At 33.9% G+C, this 27,512-nt stretch overlaps 1 protein-coding gene across 6 annotated transcripts in view; it reads left to right on the top strand.

The window, feature by feature from the left end:
• Nucleotides 1-11,827: 11,827 nt before the first annotated feature.
• Nucleotides 11,828-27,512, top strand: part of TTC29 (tetratricopeptide repeat domain 29) — a 118,980-nt gene continuing 103,295 nt past the window's right edge. For 2 of the 6 annotated variants that reach the window (XM_039339008.1, XM_039339004.1), the window contains exons 1-2: nt 11,828-12,161; nt 21,641-21,724. In XM_039339008.1, the coding sequence (XP_039194942.1) occupies nt 12,037-12,161; nt 21,641-21,724 (209 nt within the window). In that variant the 5' untranslated portion in view covers nt 11,828-12,036. Of the gene's footprint in view, nt 12,162-12,213; nt 12,407-18,250; nt 18,346-21,640; nt 21,729-27,512 lie in introns of those variants that run through there. The other 4 variants (XM_039339005.1, XM_039339006.1, XM_039339003.1 and 1 more) reach the window with 4 other exon arrangements.

The following is a 27,512-nucleotide window of genomic DNA, read 5'->3' as shown; positions in this document are numbered from 1 at the left end:
TAGACAATGGCTTTCAGAATCATCATGCCATATATTAATGGTGATAAGAGGGAAATTACAAAATAATATTATTCTAGTCCTTTAGAAATCTTCATTAACCTTTCATGTTCATTTGTAAAATGATGTTGCAAACTCAGTCTAAAATGGCATGTGAACAGAGATCTACAAAATCAACAAGCATTGGCAAAAAAAATCTGATTTAACAGGCACAACGGGAAGAAGAAAAAACCTCTCTTATTTTACTTCATACTGCTCCATTTAAAAAAAAGATACAGCAGTAATATAATTTTGCCTGATTTCATTACAACTTTGTGTTTCATAAATATTCCTTACTAACCCTATAAATAGAAACATAAAGTTACAATCCATTTTGAAAAATATATATCTTTCAATATAACTGCATTTAAAAAATAATAAACTTCAACCTGTGATAAGGACAAACTATTATTCCTTGCTTACTATAGAACTCAGTCCTATTCATTTGGACTCAAAAGTCTCACAGCTGAGTTCACAACAAGTTCAATCAAACTTAATTCCAGGGAAACAAAGACATGAAATGGAACAAAGGTGGAATATAAATGTACTAACTAAATAAATAATACAGGGCTTCAGAACAAAAATTTAGAAATCCTGGGAGGAACATATAGTGTGTGGTAATATCTGAAATAAGGGTCAGTGCCTGAAGTGAAGAAAAGGACAGACTCTGCATTCTAAGGTCCATGACCAGGAGAATGGAATGTCTAGTTTACATTAATACTGGTGATGGAATAGCATCCTTCACCCACTAGAAGCTACTGAGTACTTAACTAGTGTGGGGCAAGCCATATGTCATACATACATGGGTCTAAACTTTAAAACTCTATTGCTGTTCACTCACTGCCTCAACACAGCACTCTCCAAGCAACCATGAATGCCTTTAAAGTCCCAACTAGTACAAATTCATAGCAATAGCACTTATATACCACTCCATAATGCTTTATAGCACTCTCTAAGCGATTTACAAATCTCAGCATAATGCCCCCAACAATCTGGGTGCTTATTTTGCTGCCCTCAGAAGGATAGAAGGCTGAGTCAACCTTGAGCTGATCAGGATCAAACTCTTGGTAGTGGGCAGAGTTACCATGCAATACTGCATTCTGCGCCACCACAGCTCCATAAGGGGAATACATGTAACCATATAAACAATAGAAAGAAAATTATTCCATTCTGGTTTTCAAATTGTTTATAGACTTATGGGTGAGTGGGTGAGCTACCAAGCTTATAGATACTTGAAAAACACAAAACAAAACAGCCAGGCTGTCAAGCAACAACATTCAGCACCCACTCTTCTCTCATTCTTTGCCCACTCTCCTTAGTATCACCAATGCCACAACTTTTTTTTTTCTTATTTGTTGTCACTAGAACAGTCAACTTGGAGATGGGGGAAAGCTGAAATAATTAGCTGTAGCCTTTCCTCCTTATGATTTCTGCCTGCTGCTCAGTTGGAAGCAGAACTTGATAAGCAATTGAGAGGAAGGGAGCATATGGCTGCAGGGTCCTGTTAGTGGTCTGTCTCTAGATGAAGGATCACTTTTACTATCCTTCAGTGCTATGTTGGATACAGAAAAGCCTCTTCTCAGTGGTCAACCTGACAGCCCAGGAATCTGTCCATGGAATGAGAGAAAACTATCTTTTCCTCCACCATTTGCATAAAGTGGGCATTTTCTAAATGTATAATCAGCAGATTCAGAATTGAAGAAATATATCTGAATTTAGCCCAAATCTGGAGACAGCTTTAGAAACAATTAAATTGGTTGATTTTGGTGTATTTAAGATAAATTCACTAACTATGCCACTTATTCCAGAATATCCTTTATTCTATACTTGCATACTTCTTAATTATCCAAATAAAACAAAAAAATATGGCAATACCTTTAAAAAATCCCACTGCTCAGAAGGGAAAGTTATACTTAGTCTTATAATATGGCTTTAGAAACTGATGAGAAAATTCTTCCTTCTTGAAGACAAGAGAAATGAACTATTAATTTTAATGAGGATAGCAGTTTTGTTCTTAGGGACATTCAATTAGTAAATGAGAAGAAAAGACAGTCTGACAATTCAAACAGAGAATTCTGATAATTCTCAGTGCAGTATTAAAGCTTTCAGCTTCATGCTGAAAGCTTTGATACTTATCTGCACTTGCTTTTTTAGAATTTTAGAATAGGTCTGTGAGTGATCAGCAACTAGTCATGGGAGAACACACATAGCAGGAAGTCTAGAAAAGTATGGACTTGGGGGAGAACTAGGAAGTTTGTGCTTTTTCAATGAAACTCTGTACTTTATGTTTCTGACAGCTTCCCTAGCAATGGATGGAAAGGGGGCTGCCTAACTTATTTTCTATTGTCTGGGATAATGTATAAAACTAAAGAACATAGCTACACATTTGTTAGACAGTGGTAAAATGATCAAAAACCTGTTTTGACTGTAAATTGAGCAACCCTCGGAAGGAAATAACAAAGCAAACATTTCAAAAACTAAGGGTTCATTGTTGCAGTGCTTGAGAGGAAAGGAAGAAGATGTAATTTTGGCATGTAACATTTTTAAGAATATTTCATCATTTTCAAGATGGGCTTCATTTATAAATCTAAGAATTTTCTCATGCTCTTTGGACATAATGGTAAAGTACAACTCATGTGTGTAGGGCAGAAGTAATGCAGGCGACTAAATCTGGCACCAGAAAATGTTGATAGAAATATATGCTACCTGGGGCTGATGGGAGATCAGTCCCACTCATCTGGAAGGTATTACATTGTATCAATACCAGTTAAGACTTACTTGGCATAATTCATTACACCAATTAATTTGCTGTTCACTTATCAGAAGGAAAATTATATCACTGCTATAAGAGTCCTTTAGTTTGATAAAGACCAGTGTAACTTCAGTTACACTGCTTCAGTTCTGAGAAATTAATATATAGTTTTATAGCAACAAATTTGAAGTTGCAATATTCTGAGATGCTGTCTTACTTTTATATTTATATTTCAGGATATTCGCATACCAGAACAGTCTTAAGATTTACCTCTCAATATAATTTGCTATTTGTGAACCATGGAGCCATGAGTTATTCAGAAACAATAATAGATGTAAGACTTATTCAAAAGAATGCTTACAGGGCAACTGTGAGTCAGAGTTATATAGTAGAACTCCATGAGTAAAAAACTTGGTTGGCTGATCATGTAAAACTGGGATCTGCTATGTTAGTATAATTATGATGATCCACTCATCTTCCTGCCAGCAGAAGGCAAAGCAATATTCAAGCAACGAGACAACTGCTGCCAGTTGCTCCTGAGAAAACCAGGAGCTGGGAACAGAGAAATGCAATAATTAAATCATGTTGCTATCACAGCCTTGATGACAAGATAGCATAAATTTAAGTGAATCATCTCCCCTGCCCTCCTACAAGAAGAAGGAGAAGGGAGATGTACTCTAGATTGCAATAATTGCTGGTTGCTCAGGGAAAAAGCATCAAGGCCAGAACAGTCATGGTTCCATACAAGCACATCCTCTAATTATTGAAAAATCTGTGTAGAGTTTCAACGTTAATCAGTCTCTGAGAGATTTCAGCTTAGTTTTATGCAGTTAGTGTAGATTTATGGCACTTTTCTGGTTATTAAAACTGATATTTCACAAGGAAAGATCCTTCTCCAGACAACTGTTAAAATGCAAAATTTCAGTCATAAAAGAAAATTGCAGAATTATTCCAAGACTATTCCACAGAGGAGCCAAATAAGGAGAATAAAACACATCAAAGGTAGAAGGAGGGGTTGAATGATAAAAAGAATAAAAATTAACTGAATATGCAACAGTTGGCTTATAGACTGCAAGTGTTGCAGTGTAATTAATTTTAGTGCTTGTTGCAATTACAGTAATAAACTCACCATGCACAAACACTACATGAAGTGCTTCATTATTAACAGAGGAGTAACAAATTATAATATTTGTATGAACATGCAACTGGAAAGAGTCATATTTCTTAACGGTACTCATCAGTTTGAATGATAGAATTTAACACTTAATTTATCAGTCTTACTGCTGTTAACATTAAATGTATGTTAATTCTATAAATTATAAAAATATGTTAAGACAATGGATTTCTCATTAGTATAGCTCCAAATGATGGGCTATGTTTCATAAATTGGGAAATATTATCATTACATGATTTAATGATATGTAGAGAATCTTTTTTGAGTATTGGGGATGAGATTTCTATCTCTCTGCTGAGTAAGAAAAGAGAGAGAAACAATACTTTTGGAGTTGATCAGGACAAAGTTGGGGACCACTGCTTTAAAGCAACAAATGCTAATTCTTGTTGATTGGATTCCTGCTGAATCTAAGAACATATGAACTTGGTAAACATGTGGCTCTCCAGACAATGCTGAATTATAGCTACTAATAATGCAGGCCATCACAGCCCATATTAAGAATTGTTGCAGGCACAAATCCAATCAAAACAGTTGTGATTTCTCCCTTCCATGGATCAGAAGAGATCAGATGAGAAGAACCTAGTCTTGTACAATGCTGTAATTGCAACATTCTAAATTATGGCAATTAATAATCTTCCTCCTATCAACTCCTGAAACCATAGGACAGAAGCTATGGTTGTTCATGGAAATTCATGGTCAAACTATCTATGATGCTATTTTTATCAGAGTCCAAATTTTAGGGTTTATAAAATGCAAATTGTTTCAATTAGGGTAGAGGTATCTTATGTATCAGAAAAAGATGTATGGAGGAATAAGGGATTTCTTCTCAACAGAAATATTATATTTAGAAAGGAATTATTCTCAGGTCTATTGCAAGGACAGACGATTCAATGCTTTTCTACTCCTGCTAAGATCTTATTAATTATTGACACAGTGTGGCTGTTTTTTAATGAAATTAAATGTTAGGTGTAATTATCACATGTAGTTTGGCTCTTAACTATATTGTCAGGGAAGAGCTTGGTAGATGCAGCAGGTTGTTAGGACTTGTTTGTTGTGTAGCTTCAGAAGATCATGGATTGTAACTGGAAGCAGGGACATACACAGCAACGTTCATTTCCTCTCTCCAAATTAGAATCAGAAAATCTTCCATCAAGGAAAACAATGAATTTTTTTTCTTAATGTTAATATGGATAGCACAGTCTGTTGTACAGTCTAATCAATCTTGAACTTAAAATACATAGCAGCAATGATACCTGCATTGCCATTAGCACTGCCATGCTTTAAATACATCAAGCTATTTGTTTTTAGTTTATTTTACAAATAAAAAAAGTGTAGCTGAAGGCATAGAACAGTAAGCTTTGCATGACAAAAATGTTTGTTTTGCACTGAACAAATGACTATAATTTAGAATTTCTAAAATTTATCTTCAATGGTGTTCCTTTAATTCCTTGCAGAACAGTTCTCTATATTGTAGTAGAGCTATTTCCAATTCTTAGAAGAGGATAGATGGTAATAAGTAAAAATAATAATTCCTCATTTTCAAAATCAAACAGTGGACAAAAATAAGAATAACCTAGGTTTCAAATTCCATTTTAACCAGAGATTTGTAGGAAGTAATTCTAGCCTTAAACTAATTTTCTTTTTGCAAAATTCTGGTTGTATCATAACATTCCAACAGAAATCACAAAATATGTCAGATGAGAACCCATGGATTCCACCTATGGCAGTTTGAACAAGGAAATGCTCCTTGGAGAGGGAAGAAATTATTTCCTCTGGGAACTACAACTCTATTTTAGATGGGTCATGTGAATGCAGAAGTTGGAAATGCTGCAAGGTTAAAAAAGAGTCCTATGTAATTGCTAAACTATCTTTGTTCCAGACATTCAGCTGTCAATAAAATAAATCATTCTTTCTCTTTATTATAGGAAAATAAGGTTTTAACTATATTTTATTCAGCAAAAAAATGAGGAGTGTCATGTTAATCTTCTACCACAAGAAATGAGATTACTGCTTTATGATACTTTACCTGTTAAATTAAACCTCTTTGTTTTAGGAATTTTCATTAATCCCAAACTTTTCTGTATTGTTTATGATTCTTTTGTTCTCTTTATTAGCTGTTATCTGGTTGGGTTGAGTATTTTACTTTCTGATACTTTAGTTATATATTTAAATATTGGTGCCTCACAAGATTTTGTTTTCATTTGCTAACTGAGTATAAAGAAACATAATTCAATATTAGAAGCACATGCCAATGCTGAGTATTCAGTTTTGTCTGTTGCTGAATTACTTTGTTTTTATTGTTTACTTGTTTATTAATATGCTAAAACTGATTTCCATTTGATTTTGCCATGTTCTTCAAAAACAAAATGTTAAACCCCTTTTTTTTAGCCCCAGCATTAACTCCTTAACAAGCATGACTGGCCTTAACTAGATACAAGTATTTGTTGTGAGGATTGAAGAAGCTGAAATGAATAATCAAACAGATGCTTTATACTTCCCACATTGAGGACATAAAATACAATGTTATGCATAAAACTTTTTGTACAGTAAGAAAACAGTGTATACATTATTCTTCTACTCTGTGGAATAGAAAAGATAAATGGAGGGAGAGTTGTGGCATTATAAGCTGTAAACATTGAAGTGCCCAGCATGATTGTTCTTGCATTCAGCCAAGAATCTGCCATTTTAGAGCAACCAGAGGAAGTAGAGATGAAAGGATAGGTGTAGAAATGAACACAAAATAGGGAGTAAAAAACATTGGTATCTATTGTCTATATACCGTATATGCCGGCGTATAAGACGACTTCCGGAAGCGCTAAACTCGGCACCAAAGACGGGGGTCGTCTTATATGCTGAGTCATCTTATACGCCGGAAATACTGGTAGTTTCCGGCGTATAAGATGACGTTCTAGGAATGCGGCTCAGCGATAAAGACGGAGGTCGTCTTATACACCGGGTCGCCTAATACGCCGGCATATAGGGTAATCTTTTTTGAGAATTTGAATTGTTTACTATTGCAGGTAGTCCATGACTTACAATCATTTATTTGGTGACCATTCAAAGTTATAATGTCACTGGAAAAATGTACAATGAGTCTTAATGCATACATCCAACATAGCATCCCGACAATCACATGATCAGAATTAGGTACTTGGTAACCATTTTCTAAAAAGCATAATGACCTGAAAACATTCCTTCACTCTATAGTACTTTTGTTTGAAGTTTGGTTCCTAAATGAAAAAAATTGCATTTTATTTTATGTTATTGTTTTATTTCAATCTTCTAGAGAATTAGCTATCCCATCCAATTTGTGTCATCTGAAAATTTGGTAAGCATTTCATTAATCACTTCAACCAGGTTATTAATAGGAATATTGATGAGTAGGACTGATCATTATGTTATGCCACTTGGCATCCCTTTTCAATTCGATATGAGTATGCTATATATGATTTTTTTTAGCCTACTACAAATCCAATGAATTGTCATGCTATCTAGATTTCATTAAAATCATGGAATACTTTGCTAAATTAGTTTGCTGAAATAAATAAATAAATAAACAAATAAACAAATGTGTATAGAGTCTATAGCACTCCTACAACATCCTATATCTCTTCCTTCTGGCTGCTATGCTCAGCCACTGAGCTTGCTCCTCTGTTTGATTTTTGAACACTGTTACAGAAAGTTGCTTACACTGTCAGTTTTTCTTGCAGAGCCTCCTTTCTTTGAACTAGTTAATCCTCATATTTTCTTATCAGTGTGGCACTGGCTGCTCCAATCCTTTGACAACTGTTTCAAGGACTGCAGATATATCTTCACTTCTGCTTCTTAAGTCACCACCAGTAGAAAGGCCTTTGTTGCTTCTTATTCCCTTCTCAGGGTGTTAAGTTAGCCAAGTGCAAACACGTTAAAAGAAAAAATGGGTTAGGGATCTTCATTTAACATCTCATGCCCCACTCCAATTCCCTGATGAAATCCTGTATGCTCTCTCTTCTCATTACACTCACTCTCTTTGGAAATTGTCATACAGGTGGCTCTTATCCCTTAAAATATTAGTTTATGATGCTTTGTTTTAAAGTAAATGGTTTTATGCTGCAAGCCATCTAGCACACAGTATCAGAGATTAGCAATGGGTGTTTGAAAAACCTCTTCAAATAAGCAGTTCATACTTCTTGAAAGAACAATCTGTCCTTGTCTGCTACATGTGAAGAGGAGAAGGAAAAAGAAGTAGGCTTTTCTTTTTCTTCTTTGAAAAACTTTCAAAGCCAGCAAATTCAATTCTAGTTCTTGCCTTTGCCAGTTTCTAGTTCTAGTCCTTATAGCTGCACCTGAGAGGGTTTTCAAACAATTACATCTTAGAGTCTTTACCTGAACTGAAAAGCTCTACCTACAGTCATTCACACCTCATTTGGATTACTGCAACGTACAGTCTGTGTGACTGCCTTTGAAAATCACTTGGAAACTTCACTAGATCAGAATACAGCAGCCCCATGTGAAGCTGCACTGATAGCCATTATTTTCTGGCTACAATTGAAGGTGCTGGTTGTCACCTATAAAGCCCTACATCACATGAGACCTGAAGGTCTTCAGGGGAGTCTACTCCAACTAGTTTCTGCCCATCCAATAAGATCTGAACAAAGCGTTCTCTTTGGGTCCTTTTACAGGGATACTGGGTACAAACCTATTATAACAACCCCACTCTTCAATCTCACATTTATGTACACCAGGAGATACCTATTAAGATTTTGGAAAACCTTTAAGACCTGATTTTCCAAAGGATTTTGACTATGGGAGAGAAGGCCTCTGCTGTGCTACAGTTTGATTCACCCTTTTAATGCAAAAAAAAAAATTGTTCATTATCTTCATTCTTCTTATTACTTTGTTATTTGGAAGTATATTTTTAATCCTTTTGCTGGAGAAGGTTTGTGAATTAGAATGGCACAGAAGACTTAGTAAAAAAATTTATCCACTTTTCATATGTAATTCTTTACCTAGCATTCCTAAGGAAACTTTGTCCTGAACAAAACAAAGCAAAATGTTATTTTATGTGCTTTATATAAACATAGGTATCATTAATAATAATTCTGTATTTCTTTTAAAAGCCCAGTTATTTAAATTTTGATATATATATATATATATATATATATATATATATATATATATATATATATATATATGGTAGCTGTTATAGGGCAGGGCTTGGGAAGCATTTATTCAAATTACTTTGCATCTCTTGTGATTTTTATCATAAAAACAAAGTAAACAAATACATGGAATAAAAGTACTTTGACCTACCTTGCTATTTTTGTTCATTAATTCTTGAAGCAGCTCTTCAAACTACCTTGCTTAAGGCAGACAAAACCTCTGGCTCTTTATGTTGAAGAAGAGAGAATATAGGGAGAGAATATAGGTTTATAATTACTGTTCATTTGTAAATTGTTATATTTCTTATTTGTTTCAGCTTTCCCTCACAATCGTGCTGTAAGTAATGTAGGTTATACTACCACTGTTTAAAACAAATCATCTCGTGATCGAAAATTGAAATAAATTGAAGTTTAGCACCAGATTTAGCACCACACATATGTGTTATAGGCACCCATATATGTATATAGATGTGGAGTAAGCAAGTAGGACAGAAACTAGCATATACATAATTCAGATCCTGAATACTGCTTATTCATAAATTGCTTGACTTCAACTCTAACAATATCAGCAATTTTAAAAATATATTATCTTCCTTATTGTTTAGAAAAAATAGCAACTTTATAATGTCATGTTCTGCATAAAAGAATAATTAAAATAAAACATACATTGTATGAGTTCACCGAGAAAGAACAGCATTCAATTGTAGGGATATTTATACTTCCTTAGACAGACTTCTATAGATTATAAATTAATACAAAAAAGTTGTGTATATATTTACAAAATAATCCATAGCTAAAATTACATTTATTTTTCCAACATGGAAAAAAAAAACCCATGTGACCAAAAAGAATGGTGTGAATTTCAGTTTAGTTGCTTATTTTCTACACAAATCCAGTAGTTTAGAAGCCAAAGAAACAGCACTGTAGATTTTTTACATTGTAGTACGAAGTATTGTAGTACAATACAATACATTGTAGTACAAAGTATTTTGTACACAGTATTGGTTTATTGTGCTAGTATCATAGCATCATTTTTCTGTCTACAGAATCCTCACATTTAATCCATTTATTTTTAGTTGCATGGACAGAAATGAAATGAATTATTTTTTAAAAAAATAATTAGCTGTTGATGCATACTGTACAATAGAAGTTCAAGCAGTCAAAATATTTTAAAATAACTTGTATTTACAATGTAGTAATTATATGTATATGCATAGTCATTGTGCACTCAGCTCATATTGGACTTATATGGGACTATAATGTTTAATATCAGATTATTGAATACTTAATATTAGATTCATGATCAATATGTTTGCTTATTCCTAAAGCAAACATATTGATTAAGAATCTAATAGGTAGATTCCAGCATCTATTATATTGTTGTATGCTAAGTAAAATGTTGATCTGATTTTATGGAAGATTATGTCTTTTTGCCTATTTTGCAATATTTTAATACTTTTTATCAAATTGTATTCAACTCTCCTATTATGAGTTATTAATGTTGTGTAAAATGTCTGCTAAATGGCTTGAGAACCTATTATCTGGGCTATTTGGTAGGGCTATATGGAGTATTTGAAAGAGACATTTTATAAAGCATTTAACAGTGAACAAAGCTTTTCTCTCCAAAGAATCCAAGAAGTCCTATGCAGTTTGCAAAGCCTCCTTAGCCGCTTTGAAGCATTCTTATGATCTGCATATTTAGGAGTGCACATGGTTACTTCGTCTTGCTGGCTGCTTTCTTCAAAGAGAGCTGCTTCATTTGCACTAACCATTTCTGTGAACCATAGGAAACCCTTCTATGTATGTTTCTGAAGTTACACAGCTGTTAGAGATTGTGAAGGCATTAAGCAGTTACAGGTGCTGGGCCAGAAGTCAGGAGAACATGAATTGTAATTCTGCCTTAGGCACAGAAGACAGCTGGGTGACTTCAGGCCTAGGAAGATGGAAGTGGCAAGCCATTTCTAAAAACGCTTACAAGAAAACTTCACGGATCTGTCCATGTATTTGCTTAAGAGTCAAAACTGACTTGAAGGCATGCACACGGGACAAGTGGCACTGCTAAACTAGGAACCTGTTTTATGGGAAGTTTAAGGAAATTGTTGAAATTGATACTGCTTAGCTCTGCAAACAATGACTCAGAGTCATTTTTCCTCTAACAAATATTACTTTTAAAAAATGAGTTTCTTTTGATCTTAGATTAGAAAGTCATAAAAATGATTTAAGATATACTACACATATCAAATAAGTGATGGTTGCAATTAGTTTGATAGGGGGTATGCTATTTTCTTTATTCGTGTCAGAAGCATCACAATTAAAAATAAGGCATAGTATACAGTATAAAATTTAAAATAAAAAATATAAGATTAAAATATATATAAGTTGAACAGATCTTGCCCAGAAACTAGCAACATTAATTGCATTGTTATGCTGCCATGAGGTCCTTAAGTATACACTGATCACGTAAAGATGTGTTGTTTTCTGCATTTCATCACAATTGCAAAGGGCAGAAGGATGACGATCAATAAAGGATGAATATACAGATGTTATTTACAAATGTTATTTATTTTACTAGGCTTCTATGCTGTGCTGTTCATGTCTGATTCTAGTAGCTTTCAGACTTCCTAGATCAGTAAGAACATTAAAATCTAAACGTAATCATAAATATATAATAAAACTCTTAGTAACATATGCTGGTGATCATTAAATGCTGTTTATTGTTGATAATACAGGTACGGCTAGCGACGCTGACAATTTAAAGCAACAGTTTCATCCATTTGATGCAACTTCGGCGAGCACCTTCTCTGAGACTGGTCTAAGAGGTCCACGGACGAAAGGCGCCACGGCGGAACCTCACGCAGCGCTGAGTCAGACGGACCGGCCTGTCCTGGGCGGAGCGTTCGGTAGTCCCGCTGCCTAGGCTCCGCCCCGCTACCATGGTAACGAGGAAGCGTCCTTTCCCGAGGGAGGCCGGCCATCGGGCAGGGGGGTTCCGGGCAGCTCCAGCCTGGCCGTTCGGCCCTTTCCCATCTTCTTCTCGAGTGGATTCGTATAAACTGAGGTACGTGTGCCGGCGCAGCATTTAGAGATGGGGTGGGTGTCTCTGCGCGTAAAGATACCGGAACTTGTTGGTCAGCAATGCTCCTCCGTTGCGCCCGAGGGAAGAAGGAGACGCTACGTAGACCCGCTATTTTACCTAACGGAGAAAAGAAAGCACTGCTGGAGGCGGGAGGGGGAGTATCGAGTGCAACGAGTATCTTCTCGTTACTTTGAGGATTCACATTCGCGGCCTTGAGGCAGCGGGAGGTGAGTAGGGAAAGCGACTCCTTCACGTGGATGCTGAACCCCTCTCGAAGGGCGGCATTCAGATACTGCAGGAGTTATGTTTCGGGATCGATGAGGCACGAGGCATCAGGTTGACCAACAACAACTATTTAGGTTTAAACAGAAGCCTAGTTAACTGCTGGTCCACCTCTATTTATACACTCAGCAATAGGCGGCAGCCAATAGGATTCAAGTATCTCTCCTGCTTAAACAGGAGTTAGTGAGCGTGGAGACAGAAAGTCTGGCTCCTAACACAGTCTTATGGTCGGTTTTTCAACAGTTCTCAATAATTCAACTCAATACATTATAGCAGGCACGCGTGGCAGCATTACAAACACGGACTTTTAGGAGTTTCCACGAAGGAGGTGGAAGTGCCAGTCTGTGACTGCGGCTCCTGAAGAAAACGCAATTTTCAGTTTCCTAACGGTTGATTCCCTGAATAAGGTTACTCGATCTGCCTGGGATTTTTCCAGCAGGGGCAGCAACGCCAGCTTTTCTTCTTCGTTATAGACTAGATGAGATAAAAATAGTCTTCCATTAAAATATCAATGAAAACAATCTACAATACGATAATATTCTATAACAAAGATAATGGAAGTACAATTTAATCATTGGAGGGACACTGCTAAAAAGATCATTACATTGTAAACCAAATTTATTAGGGAGATCTGGCTGTTTTTGTTTTATGTGGGGATTAAAGTTTATTGTAACATATAGTGGGTCCGAATAGCATTTTGAATAATATTTGATAATATGTTACCACTTTTGAGTACATTGTATATTTTGCCTATTTTGAGATTTTTACCTAGCTTTCATTTGACATCTTTTATTTTTCAATAAACTATATTATTAAAGTTCCTTCGTTAGACTATATTATTAAAGTATTCCTTTAATATTATAAAGTCTAATTGTTATCTTTTTCTATGCCAGTATTTCCATTTTAGTTTGAAACTGAATACATCATCATTTCTTTTATTTTGATTCTATCTCATGGCAAATATTCTGTTAAATGGACTTTTCCTATCAGAAAAATCTAATTATCCTGTGTCTTAATTAATATTGGGCAACTATAGTATCTGATGCCCATTGGGTGTAATAGAGCAATCGAGACAACTGATTTGGGGTTTAATTCCAATTTTCTTTCCTGGGAAATAACAGTAAAAGATACTTAAGTGCTGCAATACAATTATTTAAATCACTTAATTAAACTTATGTACAATAAACAAGTTTGATGCTATTGTATTTGATTCTCTGATGGAGAAAAGAAATGTGCTTTTTCCATCATCCTTTCTAGCCACCCATTTCTTCTAATTATTCCATTATTCCAGTGAAAAGAAGGATAGCTTTCGAGATACATGGTGAGTTCATAAATGAAGTCATGCAACCTCTCTATCTTATGCTTAAGCACTAAGAGAAAATTATATTTAGAGTAATCTGGGCAGGTGGATGGCCTATTTTTTTCTCTGTCTCTTGGTATGTAGACTAATGGCTTTCTTTCTCTAGCACGTGAGTTAAGAATAAAGCATGGTCAAGGGTGGAAACCACCAGTACTGATTTGCCTGGTGAGAAGGTTTTGGGCCAAGGTTTAGAGACCAAGCAGAGATTAGATAGACCATCTGTGTTGAAAAATAAGGCCAATCAGATATTAGTGGTTGGTAGAGGCTCTAGTATTGTGACACAAGAAGGAGGAATAGATGTATATGAAAGGGTAGTTTGTAGGACTGAATATGAAGTGGCCAGCTGAGTTGTCTTGCAATAATAAGTCTGATTGATTGGGGATTTGAAGGCTCTCTTTCAGCGGGAAAAGTGGGAAGGGCTGCTCAACCCCTGCAGGAGTGGACAAAAGAGAGTTACATCCTGGTAGAATTAATATGCTGATAATAGTTATAAATCCCCCCCCTTATAAGAGAGATGCTGTCAGTGTTCTATGTGGATGGCTGAAAGCAGTAAGGATCTGGATGAGAGACAATATTATTCTGAAGTTGATATTTGTACACTAGTGTTCCCCAATACTAGTGTTGTCTCTGGATGGGCAAGCGCTATCTGTAAAGAAGATTCTCAGGTTGGGGGTCCTTCTGAAATAATGGCTCCTACTTTAACAGCTAGTGGAGGTCACAATTAGACTGTTCTTTGTCCAGATTTTAGCGGTGTGCCTGCTGCAGTGTTGAATGAGAGACTGGACCTGAGAGTTCTAGTCATACCTTAGACATGAAAGCTGGGTGGATGACTTTGGGCCCAATTCACCTCACAACTTGTTGTTCTGAAAAAATATAAAGTGGGAGCATTATGTACATTCCCTTTAGTTGTATAAAAAATAATAACAAAAGGTGAGATATTATAGAGGTAAAGGTGATTAGCTTAATGACTGCAGATAGAACTGACATCGTACATTGGTATGGCGCTGTGATATTTCACTTTATAAATGTCACTCAGCAACTGTCGGGCATGAAAGGCCAAGTCCACACGCAAAAGTTCAATTAAATTGATTTATTGCTAAAAACCTTCTCAACTAACAGCCAGCACCTGATTAGAGCTAGATAAAGGTCAATGGCACCCAAGAGGAGTTGGACTTAGCTTACTTGTCACTACCCTAGGGATTCCAGGCTGATCTCTCTTTTCACTCCATCTCCATTGCTGCTATTCCTTCTTCTACAGCAATTAAGTTGTTGCTCCCAATTGCAGTCAGTTGTTGTTTTATTGTTAGTTGTGAAGTCGTGTCCGACCCATCGCGACCTGTCCTCTACCATCTTCTGGAGTCTATAAGAACTACCTATGATAATTTGTTAGCTGTTCAAGTTAGCCCAGATAAGAAGCATGAATATGAGTACACCATTAACTCTGTTTTAAGATTATAGTAATAGAATCTTGCAGTACTAAGTATTTTCCCCTTCCTTTCTTTTAATTCTCAAGAAAATTAGGGAGGGTCCCTTCTGAAATGCTTCCTGTGGCTACTCTCTTTCTGTGGGCTGAAAAATCTTTTACATGTGAGTTGTCTAGTTGGCAGCTCTTTCTTTCATCTCCCAAGGTCTTTCCACAACTCATTATAGCACATAATATAAATATAATGGTCCACGCACTGATTATCAATTTGATTCCAGGTACAATGTAAAATCCTGATTTTAACATATATAGCCTTTCATAACTTAACAGACATACTTGTAGGAATGTCTCCTCCAACCTGTATCAACCTAACTGACTAGAGCATTGTGGGAGAAAATCCTTATGATCCCACACTTCTGAACATGAGGAGACATAAGACCAGAAGGAACTTAGTGATATGTTGTGCTGGTATTTTGGAAGAATCTATCTGCATAGATCAGGATTGTTGTTCTTGTGGATGGCTTTCAGAATATATTGAAAAGGGGGGGGGTGGAAACCCCTATTTTCACCTACTACACTACTTCTCTTGCCATATGTTCACTTCTCTATTTCTCTCTTCTCTTTGTTTATATTTTAGTTTTACTATGGATGGTTTAATTTTTTTTCTTTTCATATGTAGTGTACTATTGGGAGTTGTGAGTATGCTGCAGGATATCAATTCAATTAATTGAATTAATAAAGAATCTTTTAATTGAAAAATAATAACAGCCAAGAAATGTTGCTGACCAGCTGCTGTATAATCCATTAGGATACCGAGCAAGAAGAATTGTCTAAATTACAATGGAAAATAAAATGGAAAGGGGAACAATGGCTGTGGCAGGAAGAGATAGGAACTGCAGGCATTCTCTAACTTCAGATACATTTGTGTTGGTTCTGGAACTTGCCTGGAATTTTCTCATTGGAGAAAGATTTACCAGTTCTGAACTAAATATATTATTAATTTTACATACATACATACATACATACATATTTTCCCATCATTTGAAACCACATTTTCCTTCTGATAAATTTTGTTCTATTTTAAAAATGAAATACTATAGCTTTCCTTACAATAGTTATGACAATTAGTGAATATCCCTTTGGAGTTTGTTGAGTTATATTTCTGCCTCTATTAAACGTTTGTGTCCTGAGGCCTGCCAACAGGATTTATAATACCTATATTAAACTAAATTTAAGAGTAAGGGTACTTCTGCTGCTAAGATGGTCAGATCACAGAGGTACAAAAAGAAGGAACTGGCAGCTGCAACTTTAACAGTACAAAGGATAAACTAAGTATGTTGGAAAAAGAGCACAGTATCATGTATAAAAATAAAGAAAATCCTTTTACCATTTATGACTTCCAAAATGACTGACAAGTCTACTTTGTTTTGCTGTACTGTTGATGTTATTCTGCTTAAAATAAATGCTGATTCAATTTCATACAAGACTAATAATACGTTATTATCGCAGGGCATTAATTGGTAATGTATACTGACTTATTAAATACTCTTATATTCACTGATTTTATCCATAATTTGTTATTTTTAGTAATGGGTACAATTTAAGTGCAGCTTTTCATCAGAATACTGTATACAAATAGACATTTTGTACCACAAATCATCTAAAATTTCCTTTATTTTGATCAATGACCATTGTAACAAAAAAACCCTAGACAAAAACAAAATACTGTAAGGCAACCCAGCAAATATTTTTTTAAAAAAAATACAAAACAAAAAATATTGAACTCTTAAAATTTGGACTTAATGTAATATACAAGTACTCCTTGTCTTATAACAATTTGTTTAGTGACTGTTCAAAGCTACAATGACACTGAAAAAAGTAACTTATAACTGTTTTTCACACTTACGACTGTTGAGGCATTACCATGGTCATGTGATCAAAATTCAGATGCTTGGCAATTGGTTCATATTTATGACGGTTGTCCTGGGGTCATGTGATCACCTTTTACAACCTTCTGACAAGCAAAATGAATGGGGAAGTCAAATTCACTTAACAACCATGTTATTAAATAACTGCAGTGATTTACTTAACAACTGTGGCAAGAAAGGTCATAAAATAAGGCAAAACTCACTTAACTACTGTCTCACTTAGCAACAAAAAGGTTGGGCTCAATTATGGTCAAAAGTTGAGGACCACCTTAGTATGGTAAAATAGACTATTATTAATCTTAGTAGATTAAATATTAAACTTAATAAAAAATCTTCCCAAAATTTATATTTTATAGTTTAACACTACCACCTTTCTTGTGATTTGAGAATAGCACAGTATTGCTGCTTGTATGTATTCCCTCCCCCTTGTCTGCTGTATTTCCTGTCCTTTGATTTTCATAATGGTTACTATACTTCTGTGTGCTCATGAAATAACATGGTCAATATAGACCTTTCATGCCCCATTATTCTGCAACACTTTCCCCAAATATTTGAAGGTCTTTACCTGCTCAATTTCCTTTTCTTCAGTGGTATATTTAAATCATCTTAATTAAGTAGTGACAAATTTAGTTCTTAAGTATTGACAAAATTGATTTTTTTTAAAAAAACTTATAACTTTAGTTCCTCACCATCATAATTCGAATTCTAATATAAAAAAGCTATATCTCTATATTCAACTTCCTAATATTATGAAAATGTTTCGCTTGTAGGATTACAGTGAAAACATGTTTTAATAAATTAATTGAGAGCAAGGGTGTCTGTTATTTAGGAATGTCAAATGGATCAGAGGCTAGTCAGAGGATGACTTTACATCTCCTTGTTTATATTATGCATCATTTATATCATTAGTCAAATTATGTTATTATATATGCATAGACTACCATCATATCTTGTCAGATGGAATTTAGGGTATCTTAATGTATGTTTGAATTATTTCAATCAGCAAATATTTTGAATGAATGTCTATGCAAACAGAACTATCTGATGCTAATTTCTGAAATATTCTATATTTATTTAGTTCAGAATGAGTATGTTTCCTCAAATACCTATACAAAGTCCCAAATCACATCCAAGTATGGAAGAGATGAGATGCACTTCACCGTCTCTTGCAAGGTATACATTTTTTTAAAAAAAATATTAGTTTTCTTTTCAATTTATTTATGATTCTTTGAAATTAAAACTCTAATAATAGAATAATTAGAATATATGGTAGTAACAATCTTGCTAAAACCTATGGTTGCAAATAAAAGTATATACTAATACTAAAAAAAATTAATATAGTAGCCAAGTCACAGGAAGAGTCTAAATTATGTATTCTGAATTAAAATTATTATATACATAAAGAATATACAAGAAAGGTAGGATCAAAAAAAGATTTTCATGTTTTAAAATTCAAAATGACATTTTGAAATTGCACTTTTTATGAATAGCTAGTAGTAATTAATAGTGCAGTGTATTATACTCTAGAGATTTAATTTAAATTTTCTATTTCTTCAGACAGCTGTTATTGGGGATACATTTTATTCCCTCACTTTATTTGTAAGTTCTCAGTTGCAACTGTTGTTAATTGTGCTCTTGTGATGAATTCTATAAAGCCCATTATTGTGAGAGTTGGGAGTATTTTGAAACTTTACACATATTACTTATAAGTATTAAAATCAGTTAATTGTTTTAGTATTGTATCAATTTTTGCATTGCATTAATGGGAAACCCATAGAACATCAAAAAATAATCCATATTTTTCAGTAGAGAGATTATATAAGCTTTTGTACTTTTCTTTGGAAATTAGAAGAATTGCTGATGTATATCAAGTTTGGACTTTTAAAAAAATGCTGTGTTGTATGTTTTATTTTATAAGATTACTAAAAGTAATGAATATTTATAGAAAGAATAGTTTCTCTAGGCATAGTTGTTCATAATGAGTAAGAAAGCGGAAATTTAACATGGCTCATTTTTGCTATATTTTGTCAGAATAAAGAAGCTTAATAGGGATGGATGGATGGATGGATGGATGGGAGTGAGGGAGGGAGAAATAATATATAGAATAAATACTATAAAACCTATTTCTAAATAAATATGTCTGAAATTCCTTACCAATTCCTTAACATTTTTCACCTCAAGGAAGCTATATTTGGACCCTTTTTGAATTGTAAGACCATGTAAATTCTGATTATACTGTATTAGTTTGGTATATTTCCATATGCATAGATCTATGCATAATGTTGTAATAACCTAATTATGCAGATCTGATGGCAAATAAAAACTGTTTTCCTTAATTTACCAACTTATGTTTGCATTACATACAGAAAAAGTGTCTCAGAAAATTAAAAATAACATAAAAATGGAAATGTCATACAGCATAAGTACATAGGTATTAACTAGAGGAATATTTAAATTAGGGTTATTTTTATTTTTATTTTATAAGATGCACAACAATATGACTTTATTGCTTTAAGTACACTTAACAGACAGCTGTAGTCTATTGAATATTTATGACTGAGATGCTTGCATTCATACATTTTTTTCATCTCTTATTCAGAAATTTACAGTAATATATTTATTGAATATTTGTATAAGCCCAGTGGTGGGATTCAGCCAATTCACACCACTTCAGCAGAACCAGTAGCTCATTTTTGTTGCCCAGCCCAGAATGGACTTCCGGAAGTGGCATCCACACAGAGAACCAGTTGTTCACATATTTGAATCCCTCCACTGTATAAACCTATGATTTTGTGTTATTTTGGGCTATATTTATAAAAACATTTTTATTTGCATTTATGTTTGAAGTACTATAGCCTCTCAAAGGCTTAGTATGGCTACTCTGAAGGCTTCATATGACTCTGAAATAGGATGGGCAAAAAACATTTGCTGCATCACCCACTGAGCTTCCATAGCTGAGGATTGAATTGCACTTGGGTGTCCCCAGGTCTTAGCAATGTGTAAGTTAACTATTTCTGTCCACAAAAGTTTGATGTTAGCATAGACCACAGGTCGGCAACCTGCGGCTCCGGAGCCGCAGCTCTTTGAGCTTCCCCTGTGGCTCCCAGCCTCCTCTGCCTTTGCAGAGAGAGACAGAGACAGAGAGAGGCAATTGCACTTCCCTGCTTCTCTCTCTCTCTCTCTCTCTCTCTCTCTCTCTCTGTATGTGTTGTGTGTGTGTGTGTGTGTGTGTGTGTGTGTGTGTAAAAGAGAGTGCACTCACAGTGTTCCCCGCAGAGCTGAAAAGCTTACTGGGCGGAGCTCCTCCCTTTGCTGCATCTCTGCAGGAAGCAGGAAGGGCAGGAGAGAGCTAGCTAGCCCAGCTAGGCTGACTCAGGAATTCTGGGAGTTGAAGTCCATGAGTCATAAAAGAGACGAGGTTGCCTACCCCTGAGCTTGTTGGACAACAGCTTGAAGCTTGCCAGGTGAGCAGCAGATGGGGGGGGGAGAAAGAAAGAGGGGGGGGGGAAGAGGAGTGGCAGACCAAGGGCAGATAGAGAGGGAGGGAGGGAGAGAGAGAGACAAAGAGAGAGAGACCCTTTTGACATCTAAAATGAAGATAACACTGCATATATCCTTTTTTTACCTTTGTGTGTATGTAATTTTATTCTCTTAAAGCATTCTCTTTGTGATCATTGTTTTAATAGTATGGATATTCCCAAGAGTCATATTTTTACTTTTATTTTTAATGTGTATATATACATATACATACATACATACATACATACATATATATATATACACACACACACATACACACACACATATACACACACAAACACACACACACACCTATAATAAAGGTAAAAAAGGATATATGCAGTGTTATCTTCATTTTAGATATCAAAAGGGTTTTGCGGCTCCCGGTGTTTTGTTTTTGGTGGGAAACCAGTCCAAGTGGTTCTTTGAGTGTTTTGGGTTGCCTACCCCTGGCATAGACCCTCTCAAAGGAAAATGCAATTTCATCTAGAGTGCGTAGATTACTTGATACCTTTTTCCTGAACTTGAGAATCACCCACCAAGGGAATATTCTATTAAGGTTTACACACATCTAATGCTACACAACTGTTCTACTTTGTAATTTGTCTAAGACAATATCCTTTTGCAGTTATTATTACAAAATTTCACTTAAGAAAGCAAATTCATTCCTGGACAAATGTAATAAGTTTTGCTAAGTGGACAACGAACATGGAAGCAGTGAATGTTTTTTTTTCTAAAGCTACATTTATTAATCTTCAAAAAATAAAGATTTGAGACAGATTTAGATGAAAAAAAATTATATTTATACATTTTTATAATATGTTTGAATTCATCAATTTCAATATATACCTGCCTTTCTCTGGGCAAGAGTTAGTTTTAGTTCCTAATAGGCAGAGCATATTGTAATATTAAGCCATCTTTCAATATTCTTTATTTTTTTAAAATTTAGGATGCATTTGATCAAAGGAAAAAATGCCATAGATCGTTACTTGGCTGTGCATATCAAAGGATTGTCAAAACAAGAGGCGGCTGCGTAAGTAAGATCTTTCTGAGAATTTTATACTACAACTTTATTATTTTCTTTGTTTCTAGTGTTATTCATTGATATTTGAAGTTCCTCAGGCAATTTTCAGAAGAACATAGCATTTAAAAATTAAAATTGATATTAAATAATTATGTTTCACACTATCTTGCATATATTAAAGACTGTGTTTGGTAAATGGTTTACTGAACCACGTACAGCACTTGATTATTAGCCATTAAAATATGTATTTTTCTTTCATGGATGTTTAGAAGTTGTTCAAGAATGAACTTGTATTTCCAAAACACCTCCTGATTGCAAAGTTGACTGTATAAAATTCACTGATCTAAAAACTTCTAAGAGAAGAATCATTTCATGCAATAGCAAAATAGATAATGTATTGTATAACATTTTAAAATTGTGTATTGTAACATTTTAGTGTTTATCGTTTTCAAAAGTGTTTCTTGTTTGCTTGTGCTATTGAAACTATAACAATAATTCATTTTCTGTTCAGAAATTGCTATTTTAGCCATTGATACTTTAAATATATGCAAAAGAAAGATCACTAAAAATTAAATATGGTTCTGTTTTTAAGCAGGCAAACCTGGAGCGACTATTTTTTAATAGTCTCTTTTCTTTTCATGGTATTATCTGCCTTATACACTCTGCCATTAATAATACCATTGCCTTGTTTTTAAAACAAGTTGGAGTTTGGGTACTCCTGAAAAACTTTCAAAAAGCTCTGGTTTGACATAATCAGTCATATAATAGAAAGCCATTTCTTTTGAGGATCATTTGGGGCTTGTAAGTTTTTTATGATTTCTATCAAGTCCAATACCAGAGCTTGAATGTATGCCTCTTTGGTTTCTGGAAAAATAACTTGCAAGGACCCATCAATAAACTATACAACTCTGGCCCTCTGCCTTTCCCCTCTTCCTTTTTTTGATAAGAAAATCTTTGATGGAGTCCCAAATGATTCCCTTTGATCATGCTTCAGGTTGCATATTATGGAGGACATAGGGCAAAAATGCTCTCTTATTTGAAAAATAAAAATCTTCAAAGCTTTTGATGAGAGATTGCTAAGGGTACCCCTGTGCTTATATCTGGACCACATTAGGATCAACTGTAGGCTTGATTATCTCTCTATACTTTTTGGTTTTGTGAACTGAGCCGATTGATATCTGACTCTAGTATAGTTTATTGGAAATTGAACAAAAATGGTAAATTCTTTGCCTTACTATAGCTTTGTAATCTTTATTTGTGGCATTTCCCCACTGTGGTAAATTCTTCCCTCAGTCTATCTCCTAACCTTGATCTTTGTCTCTGTTTCTCTCTCTACTCCCACCCATAGAGCTTCGGCTTCAGTTTTGTTCCTATAAGCCTTTTATTTATTTATTTATTTATTTATTTATTTATGAGACTTATATACAGCTTTAAGTACAAGCACTCTCTAAGCGGTGTACACCAGTAAGCAATGTATATATATATTTACATTGCCCCCAACAATCTGGGTCCTTATTTTACCTACCCCGGAAGGATGGAAGGCTGAGTCAACCTTGAGCCGGTGAGACTTGAACCGCTGACCTGCTGAACACAGTCAGCTAAAGTGGCCTGCAGTACTGCACTCTAACTGCTGCGCCACCTCGGCTTTTTTTCTTTCTGGATTACTATTTAGAATTTGTGTGTCCCACTTGCCCAATCCAGCTACTGTAGCAACATGCAACAATGATCACAGTGCTGAGAAAAGAATCCAATAGCAAAGTTGCCAACATGCCATCATTTTACTTTCACAATTCATAGGGTTTTCACATTGAAAAGACAAATTGCATCAAGGTAGCTGGAACATCTTTTGTAGGCTTCCAATCACAGCAGTGTCAGAAGAATAATTTGGGGTTCCAACATGAGCTGGGGTTTCATACCAAATGAATAATAGTATGAATAGTTCGTAATAATAGATTGTAGTTCTATAAGATCATGTCAGCCTTCATTGAAAAGATTTTGTGCAATAAAAATATTACAATTCATACATTTCTGCTTAGAAGCATTTAACTCAATGATACTTATTCTCAAGTAAATAATTATGGGATCACAAATTTAAAACTATCCCTGGTAACTTTAATGAAATGTTCAAAATCAACCTTTTTCTTTTTGCAAGTAAATTATTCAAATAAGAAATACATAGTTGTCTTCCCATATTTTGATGCAATGGAATAATAGATCTAATTATTTTTCAATATATCTTTGCTGATATATATTATATTCAGGAGCTGTGACTTCCATTTTTTAAAAACTTTCTCGACATTTTTCTTTTTAAAAAATGTCTTCACCCAGAACAGGTTACACAGTAGATGTGCAAAACATAACATCCATGTGAAATTGCAAATTCTATAAAATGAAGAAATCAAAAGTTAGTCTGAATAATCCTCTGTTTTTTGTGTTCAGTTTTTAGCTGCAAATCTGCATTCCCTTATTTGAAATTAATTGACATTGAATTTCTTTCTCAGGATGCCTGCATGGAATTAATCTATTAATGTGGATTAAACATTTGATAACTAGTCAACTAGGATCTGCTCCATAAATACATTGCATATCTTTATTCAGGAGCAAGTCTTATTGTCACACAAATGTACTTCTAAGATTGCAGTCTTACTTGTCTTTATCAAAATTACTGTCCCTATAGTCATCCAAGGTTCAGTGCTTTCTTAATTATATTTCACCTATTCCCAATGAATTAACATTTGCATCTTATTTCTGTACATTAGAGATATATAATAATCTACCCATGGCTGAATGAGTTCTGCCCAACCTTGGATGCTCTCAAAGTTTCTTCAAAAATTGCTCTTCTAATATCTGATATGACAGAAAGTGAAGAACATGTATGCTTTTTAGGAATAAACTAGTATCTTACTTTGTCTTTATTAGGTTATTTTTCCTCTATAAAGGGAAAATGATTTTTGAACTTCTATACATGCTTGGTACAATTTTGGCTACAAAAAAATCTATATTTACTTTGAATATATAGGATATTTTAATAACTCATTCAACTCACTGGTGAAATGATACTGTCTAGTAAAAAAAATACACATTATTATAAAAAATATATTATGATTTTTTAATGCCTTCCAATATTAATATTGTATATGGGTATATTATTATTTTAATATTTTTTTAGTGATCTTGCCTGTTCTGACTAAGATTCTGTGTTTCCGCTAACCAACATTCTTTGTGAGTTAATATCTCCTTCGAAACAGAGAAAGGAATACAGTTCTATTCAAAAACATGGACACAGTACTCTTTGGTATGATGTAATGTTCTTAAGAGAATGCTAAAGAATATGATTGTGGAGGAGATAAATAGTTTACTTTCTTTTAGAAAATATTCTATGCATTTTTGTAATATGGAATATTTTCTTTGAGAGATTAAAAAGTTCTAATCAACTTCAGTACATTATGTAGAAGTTCCATTTTCTAAACTCTGCAAAAGAAAGTTTCATATTTAATGGGAAATCATGAATAATTCCATTTATTATCTACTCCTTCCTTTCAAAGACATGATCTGGATAAAAGGCGGGGTGAATAATTTCAAAAAATGCAATACATTTTTAATGGGAAGGTGCAAACTACAGATTCTCATGACTATTAGCTAGTGTAGAGGAAACAGAATTTTACTTGCAAAAACTCATCAGATTCTGGGAAATATGAAATAAAAGTCATACTTTAGTAAAAAAGAATACTGAATGTTTACTTATTTACGTAAATTGTTTTACTAAGTTTAAGCCTATCGTTTTCTCCTTTCATTTTTCAATAGTTCATTGGTACTTGGCAGGGAATATAAAGACAAGTAAATAGAATACTAGGGAAAAGTTCATTGTGAAGTGATACTAAATACAAGTGGGAATTTGCTTAGTATGGAATTTATGGAGTAAATTTTCTGGGCTACACAGAAATTCTGCTTTTTAATCTTCTCCTGAATTCCTTTGGACTGATTTTTGCCCCACTGTATGTTACAAAAAGAATTCAACATGAAAATCTAAGAGGAACTGTCCTATTGGTGACTGTGTATGTAGTACTTTTTTTCCTGATGTTTGCCTTACATAGTACGATAGTCCAAAAGCTTCCCCTCTTTAAAAAAAACAATGGTCCATCTTTTAATATAACGTTGAATTTCAGTGAAAGCGGTTTTGCAGGCTGTATGGAAGAAGGTGTGGAGGAGTGAATCTGTTGCAGGACCAGATTTCTGTTTTCATAACACTGAATTTAGACCATAGACCCCTTATCCATTTTGTTTGCATGAGAGAATGTAAACAAGCACTTTTTCCTGAATTCAGATATCATAGAAAACTATAATTAGTTAAGCAGTTAATACCAAAACTGATATAACTGTTTCCTCAGTGACCAGAGAAATTTATTTCTGCATATGAACCAGGCCAATGAAGTATAATGCTTTCTTTCCAAAACCATAGTTTTTGAATTTTCTTTCTGAATTTCAAAGGGAGATTCCAATATAAAATTACTTAGAATTCATAATAGTTTTGGATTTAATTAAAATCATTGACTTCTTTTTGGAAGCATGATTAAACAACCACTGGGAGGATACCATCCTTAGTTTTAAACTATATTTTAAGCTATAAACTACATTTTCTAAATAAATTGCTAAATGAAACTATAAAAACATATACTTAGACTTTGCACTGAAATGTTTCAGAATAAAACTGTAATATTACATACAGTTATAGAGAATAAAATGCATTGGATTTGGTGGGATTTATTTTGTAGAGATAGGATTGCACTATGAATATTATTCCATATTTTTCACAATTTGTTCAGCATTTTGAAGATTTTCTGTCCCCAAAATGCTATTCTGTCTACCAGCCATCTGGTAAATAACATGTAAAATAAAATCTAGTACACAAAGGCTTATGTCACAATCAAACTTTATTTTTTTTTTCAATTTTAAAGAGTTACTGATTAGTAAATATGTTATTTAAAATTATAATTTTAATTATAATATAATAATATAATTAAATATATTTTGCTTGCATTGCAAACAGTAGATTGCTAAGAATATGCTTATGAAAGATTTCAATTTGGCACCTACATTTCAGTAGTAGTATTCTGCATTCACATGGTTACAAAAGCCAAAATAGGGTATAAGATATATTACTAATATTCATATTTATACATTATTTAATTTAAGCATCATTATCTTTTTTCTGAAACAAAGATTAAGCTAAGTAACCATTCAGGTTAATAAAAATATGTTTAAAAAATATTTTATTATGCAATATTTAGAATGAAAATAAAAAACAACTGGATTTACTCTATGCTGAATTCCTTACCATTTTACTATGTATCTTAAAACATAAAGACATTTCAACATTATTGCTAAAAGTTTCATTTTTTTCAATTTTATATTTGGTAAAAGTAAAAAAAAATGATTTTTAATATGAAATTGGTTGTTCACAATTACAATAAATACCCAATTAAGCAAATATCCAGTGTATGTTGTTATTAAAATATTTCATTACCTGATCAAACAGCTTATTACATTAAAAATATTTATTTTTAAAAATGCTTTAAGTAATACCGCTACCATTAGACATTAAATAAAATTTGAATAATGAATTTATTCTAATATTAAATTTATAGAAAGCACAGCTCTATATATTCTGCAACCTTAAGATCAATATACAAACACAACACTTATAAAGTTATGGATTTCTTAGTGCAAACTAAGAATTTTTCCAATTAAAGAATACTGCCAAATAGGTAGTTCCTGAAATATTGACCATTTAAGAATT

The sequence above is a fragment of the Crotalus tigris genome, unplaced genomic scaffold, assembly GCF_016545835.1.
Source record: "Crotalus tigris isolate CLP2741 ecotype Arizona unplaced genomic scaffold, ASM1654583v1 scf7180000017725.2566008, whole genome shotgun sequence".
NCBI lineage: Eukaryota > Metazoa > Chordata > Lepidosauria > Squamata > Viperidae > Crotalus > Crotalus tigris.
Note: the sequence above shows the minus strand (reverse complement) of the source record. Positions and strands in the feature narration are given on the sequence as shown.